This window comes from Marmota monax, unplaced genomic scaffold, assembly GCF_021218885.2.
Source record: "Marmota monax isolate L192 unplaced genomic scaffold, Marmota_monax_Labrador192_F-V1.1 WCK01_AAM20220418_F8-fsc00009, whole genome shotgun sequence".
NCBI classification, from domain to species: Eukaryota; Metazoa; Chordata; class Mammalia; order Rodentia; family Sciuridae; genus Marmota; species Marmota monax.
The window spans coordinates 16,677,268-16,696,971 of NW_026694710.1; the positions used below are offsets into that span (position 1 = coordinate 16,677,268).

Sequence of the window (19,704 nt, forward strand, 5' to 3'; positions counted from 1 at the left end):
TGTGGTGGCAAATGATTTAATATATCTAGTAGTCACCACGAAAAATCCTTTCATATTTTGAAAGCTGTCATCGAATAAATTTAAATAAATACTAGTGAAATGCTGTTCTGTTGGACTTTTGGAGTTTTTTCCTTTTTTTGTAACTTTCACATCTTCCCATTAACTACATAGGAAGCTTTTTTGGTCACATTTCAATCTGAGATGTAGAGTGTCATTTGTTTCAAATAAGGCTGCTGTAGTGTTTGAGTCATAAAATAGATTATAAGCTTTCTGTTTGAGAAACTGAAAATTACCTGAAACATTTATACTAGAAATAACTCGTAGTGTCTAAAAAGAAAAGTATTTTATTCAAATACACCTCGTTTCAAATTTTATGTTTTTGTCTAGAAGAAAATTAGTCTTGTGGAAATAGGGGATGTTTGTGTTTGGAAATATTCTTGCTGCTACAAATTTCCTTTAAATGGGTTGACTCTTTTATTACTTGTTTAGCGGTAACGTCACGTTTCTACTAACAAAAACTCCTTTAGGATTTGGGTATTTTTTTTATAATGGAACTCTAATTGTACAAATAAAAATTATAAGTGTTGCTCTGCAAGCATCTTTCAGAGGAATAGCAACATCATGAGAATATTTTTACAAATACTGAGTTAGGATTTTATGTTCTTGGAAGGTCTGCCCCTTGAGGCCACCGTATCATTGACACATTGTCCTACCAGGACTGTAACGTTTGCTTTGATAAGGAGTAACTACCACATCTCACAGACTTAAAAGTGTCATAAGCAGTGATGTTACCTAAGCAAGGAGTATAATAAAGGAGTGGACCCTCCCCTTCCATAGCTGTGTGAGAGTCTCTCATGCATCAGTTTACCATCGTTTCATTCCATCCATCCAGGAGACTACACAGAAACAGAGAGGACTATGTGGAAAGAAGTGCTGAGTTTGCAGATGGTTTGCTCTCAAAAGCTTTGAAAGACATTCAGTCTGGAGCACTGGACATAAATAAAGCAGGCATACTTTATGGCATACCTCAAAAAACTTTACTTCTCCACTTAGAAGCCTTACCAGCAGGGAAGCCTGCATCTTTTAAAAACAAAACTCGAGATTTCAATGATAGTTACTCATATAAAGACAGTAAAGAAACTTGTGCAGTGCTGCAAAAAGTAGCCTTGTGGGCAAGAGCTCAAGCAGAGCGCACAGAAAAAAGTAAACTCAATCTACTTGAAACCTCAGAATTAAAATTCCCAACAGCTTCCAGTTACCTCCATCAGTTAACTCTACAGAAAATGGTTACTCAATTTAAAGAAAAAAATGAAAGCCTTCAATATGAAACTTCAAATCCTACTGTACAATTAAAAATTCCTCAGCTACGAGTAAGTTCTGTTTCAAAATCACAACCCGACGGTTCTGGTCTGCTGGATGTTATGTATCAAGTTTCCAAAACCTCTTCAGTCCTAGAAGGATCAGCGCTCCAAAAACTGAAAAATATACTCCCTAAACAGAACAAAATAGAGTGTTCTGGTTCTGTAACTCACTCAAGTGTTGACTCTTACTTTCTACATGGGGACCTCTCTCCTTTGTGTCTTAATTCTAAAAATGGAACAGTTGATGGAAACTCTGAAAATACTGAAGATGGATTGGATCGAAAAGATAATAAGCAGCCCAGGAAAAAACGTGGCCGCTATCGGCAATATGATCATGAAATAATGGAAGAGGCTATTGCAATGGTAATGAGTGGAAAAATGAGTGTTTCCAAAGCACAAGGAATTTATGGGGTACCTCACAGCACTTTAGAATACAAGGTAAAAGAAAGATCTGGAACACTGAAGACTCCTCCGAAGAAGAAACTACGATTACCAGACACTGGGTTATATAACATGACAGATTCAGGGACTGGCAGCTGCAAAAACAGCAAGCCTGTGTAGACTACTTGTTAGGAAAACGTGTGTGTGTGTGTGTGCGTGTGTGTGTGTGTGCACAGGTGTGTATTTGTGTGTCTACATACACACATGTGGGAATTACAAATGCTCACTTTGACAGGAGACATGAAATTTTACAGTTCAAAAACCACTTACATGCCTTTTGAAAAAAAAAGTTTTATTCAGGGTTTTCACTGTGGACAGAATTATATAGTTGCTTACTTAATTCTGATAGTTTGTATTTAATCCTTGTATAAATAGGTGAAAGAAATTCAGGTTTTCTTTAGTAGTCAATAGCATAAAGCGTGGGAAAACAAGTAAATGTCAAGTGAAACATTTTTATTGGTGAAAGGACATTCTAGCCATTCAGTTGAACCATCTTATAATGGTAATATGATATTAATAGTTTGTAAACAATTTTACATAACATACTTAAAAGTTGTTATAAGTATGTCAAAGAACCAATCAAAGTTTAAATAAACAGCTATCTCCATGCTAAGAAAAATTAATATATACAGTATTAATACACTACAGTGCATTCTATAAAATACAAATGCACTCAAGTGCATCCACCAGGAATAGAAAGAAAACCTTAAAAAATATGTATAATGAAATTTAATATTTATCATTTAATAGTTGATTTAGCAGGAAGTTGGGGTTTATAAGGTATATACTTAAAAAAAAAAAAAACCTGACACATAGTTAACCCCAGCAGCTATAGAATCTTTTAATATAAGATGGAATACTAAGAACAAAAAGTAATTTAAATTTAATTATTAAAATAATTTAATTTTGTTTTTCATTTGAAAAATAAGCTAATGTGTAAGGTTAGAAAAGAAAGTTGGAATGCAACTTAGAGCATGTTTATAATGTGCACAGAAAAAGCTTGAGAATGATAATTTTGGTTTAAATGTGCTGGTTAGTTGATGTTATGACTACTTTAAAGTTTAAGGATTGTGACACACTCCTACTATTGAAAAACCTCAGTGTAACTTTAATATATTTGCTGCTGTGACATTTCAAAACATTTTCAGTTTATCAAAATGAATTACAGATTTCATTTTGGTGGGCGATACATTATCATTTTGCTAATAACCAAATTTGCAGTTTGTTCAGGGTCTTGAATAGATTTACAGATATTTAACACTGAAGCTGTTTTGAACTTTCAGTAATGTAAACTCACTACTAATTGGGTAGTTAGAAGCTGGGCAGTGCATTTTAACTTTTACTAGACTCATAAGAGAGACCAGTAATTTTTATATAGCAGTTTTAAAATATGGGTCAGAGTATTCATGTTGGATTTATGGAGTATGCAGTTTTAGAGGTAAAATGTTATAAAGCATGTGCCTCCATATAAAGAATGAGGATTGTGCTTTATACATTAAAAATTCTGAGTGCCCCTTTTCTCTGTTAAAATTCAGGTTCTGATCATTTTTCTATGTCAGATTTTTCAAGTTCAAACAGAATTCTTACAGCTGAATTTAAAAAATGAGTGCACCTTGTCAAATACTTGTGTTTTTACACTTGTGTTTGTGTGTATTTAATAATCACATATACATGTAATACTAAAGAGATTTTCAGCTATTAAATTTAAAAACTGCTTACATGTATTTAAAGTAACTGACGAGTAAGGAAATACACAATCTAGTAGCTATTTGGTATCTGAGATCTGTAGTGAATTCTTTTCAGCTGTTAATGTCACCTGCATACTAGGGTATGAATCCTCTTACTCTCCCCACCCCCCACCCCCCAGAAAATATACATAATAGATTACAAAACAGCAGATGTCAGGGTCATCTTTCTTTTTAAAGAATTAAGCCATATTTTGTGAGGGCCAGACTTGGATTATTTAATATATTCCCCTTCCCCGCCCCACTGAAAAACAAAGTTAAAGATAAAGTAAATGTTTCAAAACAATTTTATTGACCTCTTTATACAGAATTTTACTTGCAAAACTTTGGGGGCTCGAATGCATTACATAATATTTATATTGTATTGAGCTTTTTTATTCCTCACACTATATTTACATTAATAAATTGATTGAGAAGTTTATAGTAAAGGGAAATTTACAGAACACTTTTATATCATTTAAAAGATGACCTGACCAAAAACTTTACAGGATTCATAAATCAGGGATCATTTTGCTATTGACTTCACAGTGATCAGTAGTTTTATAGGTAATATTATAGTTAATTTGCAGCATTTTAGTACTTGTATTATTTATTTTTGGTCAGAAATAGTAAATTAAAATATTTTTTGATAGCTTATAGGTAATGATCAACCCATAACTTAAAAGAAACAAAATGTTTCTATTATTGAGTTAACTTTTTGATTATACAAACTAGGAAAGGCAGGGAAATTTATGGGTTCCCCTTCTCCCCAGTGGTTCTAGTAAGATGTTCTTTATGTTAAACTTTCAAAGTACTTTATAAATTTAGTTACCAGTTACTACTTAATTGACAATTTTCTGAAAAATCCAGTTTCAGCAGACTTTTAATGAAAGTGAAAGCAACCCTTATGTGCTTTCTACTTATTTGAATGTTCCTCAAGTATTTTATATTTAAAATAAAAAAGAAGGAAAAGAAAAAACAGTGCCTCTGTTTTTAGAAAACTACTGCTCAGTAAAGTTGTTTAAACCATTTCTGGTAGCTAATGACAATTTTATATTAAATTGTATACTAACTTTAGTGAGACTGATTTTTTTAGTTGTTTACAGTACAAATACTTGTATTTGTTTTTTAATTGCAGTATTTCCATTGTCGCAGTAATTTAGTAAAACTCTGTGGCTGCCTTGATTTTGACAGATTTTGTTAATATAAACTGATTGTTAGGCAATTAGTTATATTTATGCATAAATCAATTGCACTATAATTCATGAATTATTTATTACAATATTTTCTAATGAATTCATGTATCTGTCTTGTGTTGTAAATGTACTGTAATTCTGTTCCTACTTTGTGTTGTTATATATCTAAATCTGATTGTATGAATTTTAATTGTTCAGTTAACGTGTTTCTAGGTTGTAATTTGTAGTAAAGCACTTCAATGCTTTTGCACTTAAATTTACAACACTGTTGGCGTGTGATTGATTTACTCATTCAGTAAAAGAAAGAAGAAAAACAAAAGAAAAATTTGACTACACTGACTTCTTTGATTCCCTGTAGGAAGGGATTTTTATTAAAATTAGAAATTGACTTTTTCTGAAGAATTATTTCAAAAATAAATTTCTAATGGAAAAATGGGTAGTAACATAAAGTAGGCAGGATGTTTTCATTTTTATGTCAAACAGGGAAAAGTTAGAAGAAATTTGACATGAAGAACAACCTGGGCTCTATGAAAAATATAAGTTTAGGGCCTCTAATCACTTGGGAAAAAAATTGTAGATTGGAGACTTTTGTGTATATTCAACTTACTCATATTAGGTTTTTCTTTGAGATGGAAGAAACCAGGAAAAGAAAAAAACTAAAGCCAAATAAGTATATTGGAGAGTTCTATAATTTGAAAACTTATTCACCCTGATAATATAAGATACAGCCTACTATCTGAATATCTAATGGGTACCTGTATTAAGCTATTCTTCATATGACACCAGATGGAAATTATTGGCCACCGGGGTATATGAATTTGCATCATTAAAAGGAATGAGCTAAATTAGAAAATTCTACTTCTAAAGCATAGATTTCCTTGGAATGTCAGAAAATGGTTATAAAAATCAGTGGTTTTCATAATGTTTGGATGTTTCATAATGTTTTTATTTAGATTACTTAACCCTAGTTGTTCATTTTGATTGTTCCTACTTTTTAAGGACATACTTATTTCTGATGCTGGGAATTGAACCCAGGGCCTCATACATGCTAAGCTCACATTCTACTAACCACAGCCCCAAATTATTTCAGCTTTGTATTTAACTTCATTAATAGAAAAATGCCTTGGAGCATTTCAGGAACTGTTACAAAAGGATGTTCATCTTTAAGATACAGAGCAATGTATTTTTCTAACAAACATCCTCCCTTTCATTATTAGTTAACAAACAGGATTAATAGGCTACATAATGTGGCTTTAGAAACTGTTGAAGTGCATCTGTTAGGATATTTTGGGTTTTCTTTTGCTTTTATGACAAAGTTTTAGTTTGCTAGATAGAGTATATCAATATTTAATACCTATCATTTCCTCATGCTTTTGCGCTTGTTTTGAACTTTCTGATTTTAAATCCTGAGAGTCAGTTCCATTGTACAATTCAAATATGACACAATTTACAAAGCAAATTATTTACAGAAGGAAAATTCAGAATCTGAGGTTATATGCTTTATTTATCTGGAGGCAGCAGTAGACATAAGAAGTTTTATTGTAATTCATATCTCTCTTTGATGGCTTTTTTACAGCAAATTATTTTAATGAAATCTAAATGAAATATTGCACATTTACCTGTGAAATAGGTTATGCCAGTTTTAGGGAGCAAAATAATACTAATTCCACCTTTTGTTTTAAAAGAAAAATTCTTTAGTTTGTATTAATACACCAACATAATAATTTTTTATTTAAAACACTACATTCTTCAGTTGGAACACTATCAGTATATCCCTGTACCAACCCTAAATAAAATTTGTATAAATCAGGAATTTAACTACATACATAACAAATCACAAAAGGAAGGTTATTTTCATGTACAGAGTTTGGTGATATGTTTAATAAAAATAGATACTTTTCTGAAACAGAATTCTTTTAATACATTTACTCTTCTTGCTGCTGGTATTAGATTAAAAAGATTTTTTTCATAGACTTATATTAATTGATAAGCAATTTGGGCATTAAGCTTAGATGTATATTAGTTTCTGCAGTGGGCATTTTCCTGCATTTGAAATTTAATAATTAGGTAAGTAATGCCTTTAGTTTTCCTTTAATTACTGTAGTATTTAAATCAATTAAAAATAGATTTAATTTATAAATAGCTTCCAGTTGTTTATTTTTTTATTAGGCAAAAATGCAGCTTAATCTCAGAAAAGACAATTCTATTACTTACATTAAATCTAAATTCCTTAATTTTCCTTGTAACTATACATAGCTCTCTTTTCTTAACAATTTCATTTTTAGCATTTGAAAAAATATTTTAAATAAAGATAAGATTATACTCCTACATTTTATTTTCCTTATTTGCACTAACATAGATAATTGTCAAAATAACTCACAGAATGTGTACTTTACAAAAAATTTAACTCCTTCTCAATTCTTTACATTTAATGTTAATATATCCAAAACACTAAATATTACCAATATGTAAATATAAGTATAATTATCAGCTTTTATATTGCAAAAATAGGGCTTTGCTTTGACTCCTATACTTTTGTCATTGACATTATGTTATTTGTGCTTCCTTATATTTTTGCTAAACAATAATCGAGATGTCATTATTGCAGCTCTGTAGGTGTCAGGAAGGAGTCCAACAGTACCAAAATATCTTGTTCAAACTCTGTCAAAATTATAACTCCTTATCGTGGTGTTTTTGCTGTAATTCATTTTTTTGTTTGATTTTTATTTTTAGTTCAACTGTTGATGCAAAATCAGAGGAAGCTACTAAAATGGAAAAAGGAAAATCAGCATTAAGCAAAGTTTTGGAATCTTTGTGCATACATCACCAGCAACAAGTTTTGGCTATGTTGAAATTTATAGTCCAAGAGCAGAATGCTACTTCTCTTTGCTGTTGTAATACATCATGTGCTGTGTCTTCAGAATCTCAAAAGCCTCTATTTGAAGATGATTTACATGGTCTGTTCTGTAGTTGTGAATATAGACTGGCAGAAAGAGGGTGTTTACCAAATGAAAGACAAAGCCCAGGTTTGGTGTCTCTGCCAGTCTGTATTAAGGAATTACATTGTTTATCTTGCCAAAGTGTAACTATTGAACACATTACAACAGTAATGAATAGAGGAATTGCAGATACTTACAATTCTCACAGGTGCTGTTCTGGACTGTTACCAAACATTCACTCTACAAAATCAGCGTTTCATGGTCCTCTTTTGTCAAGGGAAGTATGTGATCTTTCAGTCAATCTTAAAGATGTGTGTAGATCTCGAAGTCCCTCACCCCCACCGTTATCACCTGTGCAGACTGAAGGGTTTGAAAAACTGAAAGATGTCATCTCAGAGCTTTCAGCCTTAGAAAATAACAAACTTGAAACAAGTACTAACCAGCCTCCATCTCTAACACCAGCAGAAATAAGCAGCAACAAGGGTGACCATGAAGTCAAAATACATAAAACTAAAAAATCCAGTAACTCTGATTCTTTATTCTCGGATGCCAGTGGTAATTGTACTCCAAATTATGAAAAAGGTGAAACTGCTGTAATTTTTCAAGATTTAATGGATCGCATTAATGAAAAATTAAAATCAATAGAAACCACAGATATTACAAATCTTGTAAAATTATCTAGCAATGATTGTAATACAGATAATGATTTTAAATTGGGAAATTTAATAACATCTCTCTTGCATAATGCAAAGGCCAGTGATTATAGTTTTATGGAATTACTCAGTCAACATGATAAAAAGGTAGAAAATAAAATTATTCAGACAAGATTTCGAAAGCGTCAACAAACTTTACTTGCAATGCATAACTCTCCTGATTCACCAATCATTAGAAGGCAGTCTTTACAGATCAAAAGAGAACTTGCTAGTCTTGATGGAAATTTTATGAGGAAAAAATACAATGAAAAAAATTCAAGGAAATTGATGCACAATGATGAGATATTTTCATCAGACAAGGAAGAATTGCATCATTGCCAAGTGCCTCCTGTACAAAATTCTAAATGCTTTCAAGACAAAAATCATGCAGAAACATGTCCACCAAATTATACTCTTCAGTCATTGCAACTACCTCTTCATAGTATAGAAACTAACTCGGCTTTTGATGAAATTTCAGAAAACTTTAATAAAACAACTTTAGCAGAGAAAATAAGCATAAGAAAATCACAGGAGAAATTTTCAGCTGGAAAAAATAACGAGGAGAATCCAAAATTAGAGAGTACTCAAACTCCTTTGAGAAGTGATGGACTTTTGAACAGAACTAAACGAAATATTGTACCTCCAGGGTGGTATTCTATATATGTAACGAACAATTATGTTTTCAAAAAATCCCCTAAGGCCAAAAGAGTGTCTGATTCCACACATAAAAAAGATGCAGTGAAAAATATTCAGGTTGAAAACTCACAGAATATAGATCTAAGCAAGATTGCAATGAATTCGAATTTACAAGTTGTTGTGGAGCGTTTGGAAGATACGATAAGTATGGCCAAAAAGTCTTGGAATAATGGGCCGTTATCAGAAGGATATAAAGTTTCTAAGAAATTGATAGAAATTGATGATAAAGACCAAAATGTTGAGCGAGAGAAGACTCCTATTTTAAGCAGAATGACATGTCAAGGGCAGGGTTTATCAAAATCTGCAGTGTCATTAAGCAGTGTTATCCAAAGTCCGCAGATACCTCCAATGGACTTGAATAACAAAAGACTTGATAATCAGAAAAAGTCTTCTATTTTAGATACAGATAGTTTGATTTCTGGTTTTGAAAATGTACCAACAAAGTGTGAAGGTATTGAAAGCTCTTCTTTTTCTAACTATTCTAGTCCTATCAAACTCATGTTTTTATCAGAGATTAAAAGTAGTGAAGGAGTCAAATATACATTGACCTCAGTTGGTACCTCGCAATCAAATGCTGATATTCCTTCCGAGAAACATGTAACGCATCACGTAATTGGAAAAAACACAGAAGCAAATGAGGATATCCCAAATGCTAGGTTTGAAAATGACAATTTTAATCATGATACTGATACTCTTCAAAGAGAACTAAACAAATGCAATTGTGTAAAAGAACCCGCAGAATCTTCTGCAGTGTTTACAGATGATCTGAATAGGGATAAGCCACAAGAAGAATCTAAGGGAAATTCAAGCAGTGCTGTTGATTCGTCTTTTAAAAGAAAACCAGGTAGACCTAAAAAAATAGGTCCCCAAGTTGTGAAACAGATTAAACGACCAATTGGAAGACCGCCAAAACCTAAAACTGATCAAACAGACATCACCATTTGCCAAAATGAATCCTTTAGTGCTGAGAGGAAGAGCCCAGAGTCTCTCATATCAGAAGTAAAAGAGGGTATTTATAAAAAGAGTATTACTGTAACTGTTATTTATGGAAGGTCAAGAAGAACTAAAAGGCATGTTTCTGAAGGAAGTGTAAACAGCAATATTATGTCATTTAACAATAATGTTGATGATTTTCCCACTGAATATAACAGTCTCAGAAATACTAGAGAACATGAAATTGACTTGAGTAAAAGAGTAAGTGCTGTATCAAGTTTGACTGCTCAAGGAGAGGCCTTGGGGTCTGGCTTTGAGCATGTTAGACCTGTCAAGAACAAGTGTGTGGTACCTCAGCCTCCTAAGAACATTATTCGACCAAATCAGAAACCTTTGGCAATAATTAGGAAACCTGGTAGACCTGCAAAAGTTAAAATCTCTGGCATATCTGTGACTATTAATAGAGTTTCACCTCAGGAAAGAGAAGTAAGTATTAGCAGCTGCTTACCTCCTTTACAACAGGAGAATATATTAGAAAAATCTCTGCCTGAAGAAATGCATGAGCAAGAATGCAATAATATGGATAAAACAAGGCACACTGAAGCTGACATATTTAAAAATGGATCCAAAAGTATGGTTGCTACTCTACCTTTGAGACATTCTATTAGGAACAAAAAACCATCTCTGCATTTCTTGCATTCATTAGCATCTTCTAGCTCACTTATTTATAGAAATGCTCTGCTTCATAAATCATATAAACCCCATATGCAGAAAGGCAAAAATCAGAAGAAAAAACATGCACAGTCAAGGATAAAAATAAGTTCCAAAGTTAACCCAGGAACTAGACATGCAAAGAAAGCAAAACAATGTTTGGAAGATAACAAATTAATGCCCATTTCTGAAGTATCCTTGGACCCTATAATTTCATCAAACTCTTTGCTCAGGTGGTGGGCTACTTCTACTTCAAGCGATTCCTTATTAGAGGAATTAAACAATAGATTTGAGCAAATAACAAATGCTTGGGTGCAAGTAAGTGGAGATGAAGCTGAAAGTTTTGCTCATAAAAAGAAAGAATACATTGAAAACAATAATTTCAAAGTAGCCAAGCCATTGGAGACTTGTCTTTTAGAACTTGAAGTTTCACCTGTAAAAATGCTTTTTCAGAAAAAGTATGATTTGAATGAACTGTGTACCTGGTTTATGCAGTCAACAGAAACACAGTCTCTTTCACTAGTTAGAAAAGCAAATGCTCGGAATCCTTTGGAAGTAATAAATACCAAGGGAATTAAATTAGGGGCCAAATATTGTGATTTTAATACCAACCCCTTTAGAAAGCACTTTAAAAAATTTGCACTCTCTTCTCCTTCAAAATCAGGGAAGTTGCATATACTGCATAAGATGGTTAGTTCTCCACTCTTAAATGTGAAAAGTAATTTAACACTAGCTAGATTTAAAAGGACTGAGTTTAAGAGGTTGCACCATGAAAGGTGGAGAAGAGAGGGAAAGCTGCACAATCTTGGAACAGTTGATTGGAAGTCTAAAAGGAGGAACTTAAGATTTTTCTGCCAGAACCAGTTTTTAAATAAGACTGAGGGGGGAACAAATGCTGACATCCCACTCCGTGGAAAAAGCGCAGTAGGTAATCAGTGTATTTTGCCACCTGAGATCAGGGATGACTTTTTGCAAGAGAAGGTGGCAATGCCTGACTTCAAAACACATGCTAGTTTAGAGAATAAATTTCAGTCAGAAGCAAAGGAGAATGGAACAAACTGCAGCCAAAGAGATTTTGAAAAGAGACTAGGAAATGTATGTCCAAATAATTGGAGGTCAAAAACCTTGAAAGATTGTAGAATATTTTTGAGGAAGATCAATTATCTTGAACACAGAAATACTTTTAAGCTAAATACAATCATTTACTCTCCTGAATCTGTTGACAGTGGAAGTAAACATCTGACACATGTAGATGAATCAAAGCGCTGTACTTTAAGATCCCATTCTGCTAGGCAAAATTCTTTTAAAAAGCAAGCTAAAGAAATAGAAAATACTAAAGCAAATAGTCCCTTACCTGATAAATTTGCTGACCAACTTGGCAACAGTAAGTTAAGTAAATGTGTTAATTTTGACAAGAATCCTTCTGATAGTTCTCAAGTTCTTAGCAAATTGAACAAAAGAAAAAGACCACCATGGAAGACCACAGAGTTGTCAACAAAAAGACATAAACGACAGTCTTACAACAGTGGACAAATGGCAAACTATTTTTCAAAATCCCAACTAGGTAAGTTTTTCTCTCCTTAATTTTAAAGTTTCATTTTAGGTGCCTTGAGTAAAGTGTGAAATTAGCAGGTAGAAAAGAAACAGCAGATTCCATTCTAATTTGTTTCTAAAATACTTGGACAACCTAATTTCTTGGCACCTAGTATGAAACTCATGAAGTTAGGTGCTGCCAAATGTTTCAATGCATTTCCCCCATTAATGATATACCTGGGATTTCAAGCACATACAGATATATTTAGTAGAGACATAGAAGCTTCTTTACAATATATTATTAGTAGAAAAGTTATATTGTCTACTTTTGCATTTGATCTAATATGAAATCAGAAAGCAGTTTGCCAGATTAATATGACCATATAACTAAAAATTTGATACATTGTATGTTAATATATATATTCTCTTAATAAATAACAGCTATTAGATCTTGCAGGATAAAGTAAAAACTCTCGTTGATTATAATGTATTGTAATCCTAGGCTACCAGTCTCCAATTCACCATCAAGTTGTTATGCCATTTGGTACTGTTTTGGAACTTACTTTATTTAAGACTGCTTGTTTTTAAAATATAGGAACAATATTTTTCCATAAATTAGCAAACTTGTTGAATATTTATTTTCACCTCAGACATTGAGCTCATTTTCACTAATAGAAAGATGAGAAGTTCTTTCCACAGCCTAGTAAGAGAAGAAGAGTCATATGCATGTTAGGATTCATGCTACATTGAGAATACAAACAATCACTTGAACAAGTAATATATTCCTTATTCAGTTATACTGACCTGATATTGGTGCTTCAGGGCATCTTTGGAACCTAGCACAAATATGATAGGGACATTAGTTGCCAATATGACCATTTTCATCTCTGCTTATTAATAAGTGCTAGACAATGCAAGATATTTAGAAGTATGTGAATCCTTACTGATGACTTCTTTGCCATGAAAGAATTCCAGGCTACATTTGGAAATTTAAGAATACTTTACATTGTATATTTTAGTGGTATGTTTTGGGGGTTGAGGAAGTATTGGTGGCTTTTTTTCTGATTACCTACTTAAAACTTTTTTAAAAGCTAAAATAAGTAGTATGGGTCTTATATTAAAATTATTAAAAGAAGAATTAAATTGTTTAATAGGTTAATGATTTTTATGGGCCTAAAAATTCATTTATTTAACTGAGTAACTTTAAAATACCTTTTTCAGTAATATCTAGTATGTATTGATTAAAATTTCAAATATTTAACATACAGTGATTAAAATGTCAAAGATAGTCAAAATAAGATCTCCATTAGGAAAAATAAATCAAAATTGAGAGAATGATCTTTGTTTCTTGTCCTCAAAGTAACTAAAAATGACATTATAGAAAATACAATGTCAGGGAAAAAACCTGATTGGTGAGTTTTGGAAGAAGCTTATAATTCACCTAAAAATGTGTGTATTTTTATGAAGAATAAAGTGTAAAGTTTCATTTTAATGTTCTATATCATCCTCATTTCATGCTGTTATAGTTTACCAAAGGTAATTTACTTTAATTCACTTTACAACAGAACCGTATTTTATCCTTTCAGCCTCTTAAGCATTGTATCTTCCTAATTATTATATATAAAATTCATTTTAATCTGATTTTTACCCCACTAAATATGATCCCATCCTAAAAAAGTAAGATGGAAGCTAATTATGACTTTTTGAAATTAATTTCAAAGTTCTTTTTGGGTATTTAAAAAAATTGTTTTTCATCTTATTTTAAAAATTACTATTACTAATTCCTGTTCTGCTTAAAGTTTTATTTATCTTTTACTGATAACTTTCCTTTTTTATTTTTTAACATTCTTTTTTTAATCAACAAGAACATTATTTTTATAAGGTTGTATTTATGGCAATATTCGTTATATCTTTCTGAGTTTTAAGTGTTTTCTTATAATATTATTTTTTTCTCATTATTGTTGGTATTCCATACTTCTTTTTGACCTTTTGGGAATGACACTAAAGATCATTATTAGTTTTATGTGTGATTTTCTTCTTTGTAGAATAATAGCAAATGAAAACTTAATAGATAAAATTTTAACAATGGGACTTTTCTGGAAAATTTCCTAGGATAATGTATATAATGAATTTTGAAATATTTCTGTTGGTGAAAAGTTTTGTTTCTACCATGAATGTCTTATTTTATACATTTTTATTAACTGTTCAGATATAGTTTAATACATAGGAGTTTTTAGATTTCTATTTTACCACGTTTGTACTGCTCTTTATCAAGCATAGACATGAAGAGGAGAAAGAAAAATGAAATTCCATCCTATTCTTAGTTTAACAAATATTTAATGAATGCCTGCAATACACTTTCAGTCACTATGGAAGGTTTGGAATTTTCCCCAAGTGAGAAAACAAGACCCAGAATATTTATTTATCCAATAAGTAGAGTGTACTTCATGTCTTTAAGCAGGATATTGCATATTTTAAGGGAATACAATGGTTAGTCATGATTTTTGTTCTGGAGCTTACTGTCTCATGGGGGAGAGAAAAATGAATAGCCAGTCCCAGTAGGAGGATGGGTGTCATGACCAGAGAGAGGTGAACTGTAGGAACATGTAAGGAAAACTGAATGCAAAGATTTATACGTTATCACATAAGTGGAAACAAAGGATGCCCAAATATTAAAAGCTGGTAGAAGGAGGTTTTCAGGCAGAGTAAGCTGCTTGTGGAAAATTTAGGTGATACAAGAGAGTAGGCTTTTTGGAGAATTGAGTGATTTATCAGAGCTGAGATATAAAATAGGAATCATGGATTGGTTGAGTTTGAGAATGGGGAATGATAAAAGAAAAAGCTACTGAGGGAAACATGTTCCAGATTTTGAGGTTAACATTAGTTAATGAAAAAAAAATGTTTGAATCCCTGATAGTAGGAGTAATGGAAAAGAATAAATTTGAGAAAGATCTGTGAAGTAAAATAGAATGTTTTACAGAGTAGAGAAATAAAGGATAGCATCTAGGTTCTTATCTTGATCATCTGGGGAGATCAACATTAAGTGAGATAGATATAAGAGAACCCTCAGAGGATTCAGTTTTAGACATAAGAGATTTGAAGTATCTAGTGCAATATCCAAGAAATGACATTTGGGAAGCAGGTGTTGTGGGTTAGGAAAGAGGCCTGAGCTAAGCTGGAAAATCTGGAGTCAGAAAAATTTAAGTTACATCATTAGAAGACATTACTGAGTGTAATATTAAAAGAACCTAGGATCTCAGAGCTCCAAGTGTGAAGGGAAGAAAAAAAGATGTATGCGAAAGGAGACTGAGGAGAATAGTTAAGGAAAGGAGGAAATCCTAGAGAGATTTAAAGGGAAATGTTTTAAGAAGGGAATGTGAGTTGTTGAGATGAGACTGAAGCAGTTTCACTGAATCAAGGGATTAGCTTAGTTGATTTAGCAGAACCCCAAAGTCTAATTCAGAGCTTCATAATTAAATGGAGAAAGAGGAAATTAAGAAAATTAGCACAAAAAAATATAAATGCCTACAAATGGAGAGGAGATAGAAAGGTTACTGGAGTAAGATGGTGTTGAAGGTGGGTTTAAAAAAAATGTTTAGGGGGTCACTGGGAAAAAGCCAATGGGGAAAGGTTGACTATTCAAAAATGTGATGGCAAGCAGTAGGAAAGAAGAGACACCACCAAGTTGATTACCAGGGAGAGGACTTGGGGCATTGCTAGAGATTAGTCTTGGCCAGAAGGTTCACTTGTCTCTTGAGAGAATAATGGGAATGATATGTAGGGATGCAAATCAGTAATTAATAGAATATTGAGATATTAGAGTTCATCTGCTAGGACTCTAGAGGTGCTCTAATAGTAAGTATGGGAGAATTGGGTGTTAGGAAATATGGATAGAGTTTGAAATAAACTCTCTTGAGAAATACAGCATTGTATGGCTGTGTGGGTTTTATCTCAGCTGCAAGGATATAAACTTGGACCCTAGTGGGAGGTCCTGTAGGTATAAGAATAGTTGGGTTTGCCATGTGGGTATAACAGAAGGACAAAGAGATCAAGTCAAGGATATAACCTTCATTCCTTGAATAGTGAGGAGCTACATGATCAGAATTGAGTTCTAGATTATCTTTTCTAATAGTAGCACAAAATACAGATTTGGGGATAGAGGACAGAAATAGGAGGAGTGAGTCAGTTTCACATTTTTGATGTGATACTGACCTAAAATTAAACATGATTATTGAAAATAATAACAAAGACCTTTTTTAGTATCAGTATCTTTTAAGTCACTCAAGTAAACATGTGCCTTTTTCTAATTGGTAAGTATTTGGAAGTAAATAAACTGATTTTGGACACCCATGAGAAAATCTTTAAGACTAAATAACCCAACATGGACTTGAAATTGCAATAAACTAAAAGTGCTCATGTAAAATGCTACGTTTTCTTATAAATATTCAGAATTTAATTGCTACTTTGAATTAGATTCTAAGATGATTAGGAAAAAATTGTTCAGTTTGTCAGCTTCTCCTTTTGTATTCTGCCCTCAGAAAGACTGAATATCCATTTTTCCATTCATAGTTTGGTTTTCACACGGGTATATAACTGATGGGCATTAAGCACCATACTCCAAATACCCAAAATCAAGAATGACCATATATCCTTCTCCAGTCCTGCTTATGAACATTTTACCACATTTACTGAAAATTGAACACAAATGTTCCTTTAAATTTGTATGATACAAGCAACCTATTGGACAAAATATTCTTAAAGACATTATTGTATAAAATTTGGAGTTTCTTCCTGTACTGTTATTCAACATCATAATTGTTATTTAATAGAAGAAATTATGAAGCACAGAGTAAATGATACTCTAATTTTGATAGAAAAATATTTCTAGATGATTCAAGTCACCTTCATCTAGTTTACTTCACAAAAATCCCAAAGATGGATTTTAGGGGACACTAGCTCCCCAAGATGCTTTGTGTATAGCAGTTCAAGATGGGATAAGATCCATTTCTTACTGATTTCCAGTGCCCTGTTAGCATGTTAGTTTGTATTTCCCAAACTTTTTTTTATGTATCACAACTTTTTGTATGCCATAGAGCAGTTGGGGAAGCAACTGGAAACGCTGCTATATATAATTTCCTGCTAAGTTTCTCTGTTTTTATCATTATACTTCCAGAAAGAATATAGATGACTATCAAAATATAAATTGATTTATATACTGGATTTGGTCCTTTTGTACATAAATTAACATTCTGCATTCAAAGGAATGATCAGATTCTGATCATTGTTTTATTTTTCCTTATTAAATTTTTTTTCATTTTAAGAGAGGGAGAGCTGTGATAGCTGAGAGTTTAGAAGGTCTTACTGTCTGTAGTATAAACCATGAGAAAATAGCTGACTGTGAATTTAGAGAAACATAAGATCAATTGGTATCTCCTCAAATATGTAGCCATAGTCTTAACTCAATAAATGAAGATATTTGAATATAAAATTAATTCATCAACATATCTTTTATGTGGGCTTCATATAAAAGTGTCAGTGTCATAAATAAAACTATTAAAACTTTTTTGTTTCAAGTATTCTAATTAGGTATTTTAATTAAAATCCATTCTCTTTGCAGTTGAATTTTTCTCTATTATAATTTCCTCAGGAGAGTTGTAGGCTTTGAAAAGTTTGTAACTTTTGCCATAATTCCATTAAAATATAAAACAGCTACTTTGATCATCTTTGTCTTGATGGGGTTTTAAGGAAATTTCTTGAACATTTTGTATTCCATTGCTTTGTCAACATTACCATGTTTTCAAGGTATCCTGTTTTACTAAATATCCCATATCTTTCATAGGAAACCATTCAGTTTATTCAACAATCAGTGAATACTTTTTCTTTTGATTTACCAGACATTGAGTTAGATATTAGAGAAACGTAAGAACCACTCTAACCATTTCAAGTTGGTTTTGCTTTGCTAACGTAATTAGTACAACTTGAAGAAAGGTAATCTGGTTGATTCACCATACTAGTAGTGATTACAGAGTATAGAACTATTTTCTAACATAGATTTAATTTTCTAAATTAAGTGGTCTAGTCCATGGCCTGTTTTTTGTTTCTTTTACAAAAAAGTTTTATTAGAGTACTAATAAAACTGTTGCTCTACTTGTGCTAAAAATCTGAATTGTGAAGTTCCAACAGAGACCTAAAGTTCACAAAATCTAAAATATTTAGTACCCGACACATTGCATAAGAAAACTGCTAACTCGGGTTTATATCAGTACAATTTTGATATGATATGGCTAGAAAAAAATGAGTTACATATTGTCTTTAAAAATACATTAAGATTATTCTATCCTGTTCATCCCCAATACCCCATCTACTCCCTTTCCCAGCACAAGACAATTATTTGCCATATTAGTTGTTTTGTTTTGTTTTGTCTCTTGGGGACAGTATCTATCTTTATCCAGCAGAGTGGTACCAGGGGAGCTATGAGGGCCAGATTTATTCTATTTTGTAAATCTTTATTCTCTCCCTGCAGCCTCCAGATCTGCTTTCTATATCTGAGGTAAGTTCAAGGGTCGCTCTTCTACCTTAGCCAGCAGCTATCACCTATTAGAAAGAGATTGATTTCATTGCTTCCCACCTGCTTCAACATCCAAGTCTTCTTCCTTTCTCCCCCTTTAATTCTTAATTCTATATTCTCTCTCTGTCTCTCTCTCTCTCTCATTTATTTATTGAGACACAGTCTTGAACTCATAGGCTCAGGAGATCCTCAACTTCTGCAGCAGTTGGTACTGTAGGTGTGTTCTTCTCTGTTTCTCCTCTCAAGAATTCAAAATCTGTAGTTCAGATCACCATTTCTTCCCCTCATTTTTTTGTGGGCAATAGACAGTTTTCATCATTGTGGGGCTGAGAATTCTGTAGTTATCATAATATTAAGCCTAGTAAATTCACCTATAGATTAATTATTTTTAAAAAGAGCAGAGTAGGTGTGTTAATGGTTTCACCTTACCACTTTTCACTTTTCTGGTGTTTGTTTTCTTTTAAGGTGAACCTAGGCTTTTTTTGTTGTAGGCCACCTGGAAATTCATTTGTTTCCTTCTTTGTTTCTGTGTTATAACAAACATAGAAAGCTAAATTTTAAAAGTCTTTTCTATTTACTCTATTAATGTATTCATTCAAAGATGTGTAGCATACTGTGTCAGACAGTATGCTAGACACATGGGGAATCCTGGGCCACAAAACAATGTGTAGTTCCTGCCCTCCTGGTTTACATTTATTTGGAGAGACAGACATTGAGTAAATGATTTCATAAATCTATTAAATTCTCAATTAGTAAGTGGTATAATTAGTAGTAATTAGTAAATGATTTGTATGTTAGTATAATAGCTGAGCATTGTTAAGTTACAGGAGAGAGGGAAGACTGCCCTAAGGAAATGCTGGTGAAGCGCAGGTGTGGAGGGTGAATAAGAATTAACTAGATCAAGTGGTAG

At 32.4% G+C, this 19,704-nt stretch overlaps 1 protein-coding gene across 7 annotated transcripts in view; it reads left to right on the plus strand.

Annotated features, from left to right (window-relative positions):
• The window catches only part of Lcorl (ligand dependent nuclear receptor corepressor like), a 149,884-nt gene that overhangs the window by 116,605 nt on the left and 13,575 nt on the right, over positions 1–19,704 (plus strand). For 2 of the 7 annotated variants that reach the window (XM_046423860.2, XM_046423862.2), the window contains exons 7-8: positions 7,456–12,257; positions 18,750–18,776. The exons of 2 other annotated variants lie outside the window; for them this stretch is intronic. In XM_046423860.2, the coding sequence (XP_046279816.1) occupies positions 7,456–12,257; positions 18,750–18,775 (4,828 nt within the window). In that variant the 3' untranslated portion in view covers position 18,776. Of the gene's footprint in view, positions 1–892; positions 7,428–7,455; positions 12,258–18,749; positions 18,777–19,704 lie in introns of those variants that run through there. 3 more of the 7 variants (XM_046423861.2, XM_046423864.2, XM_046423870.2) reach the window with 3 other exon arrangements.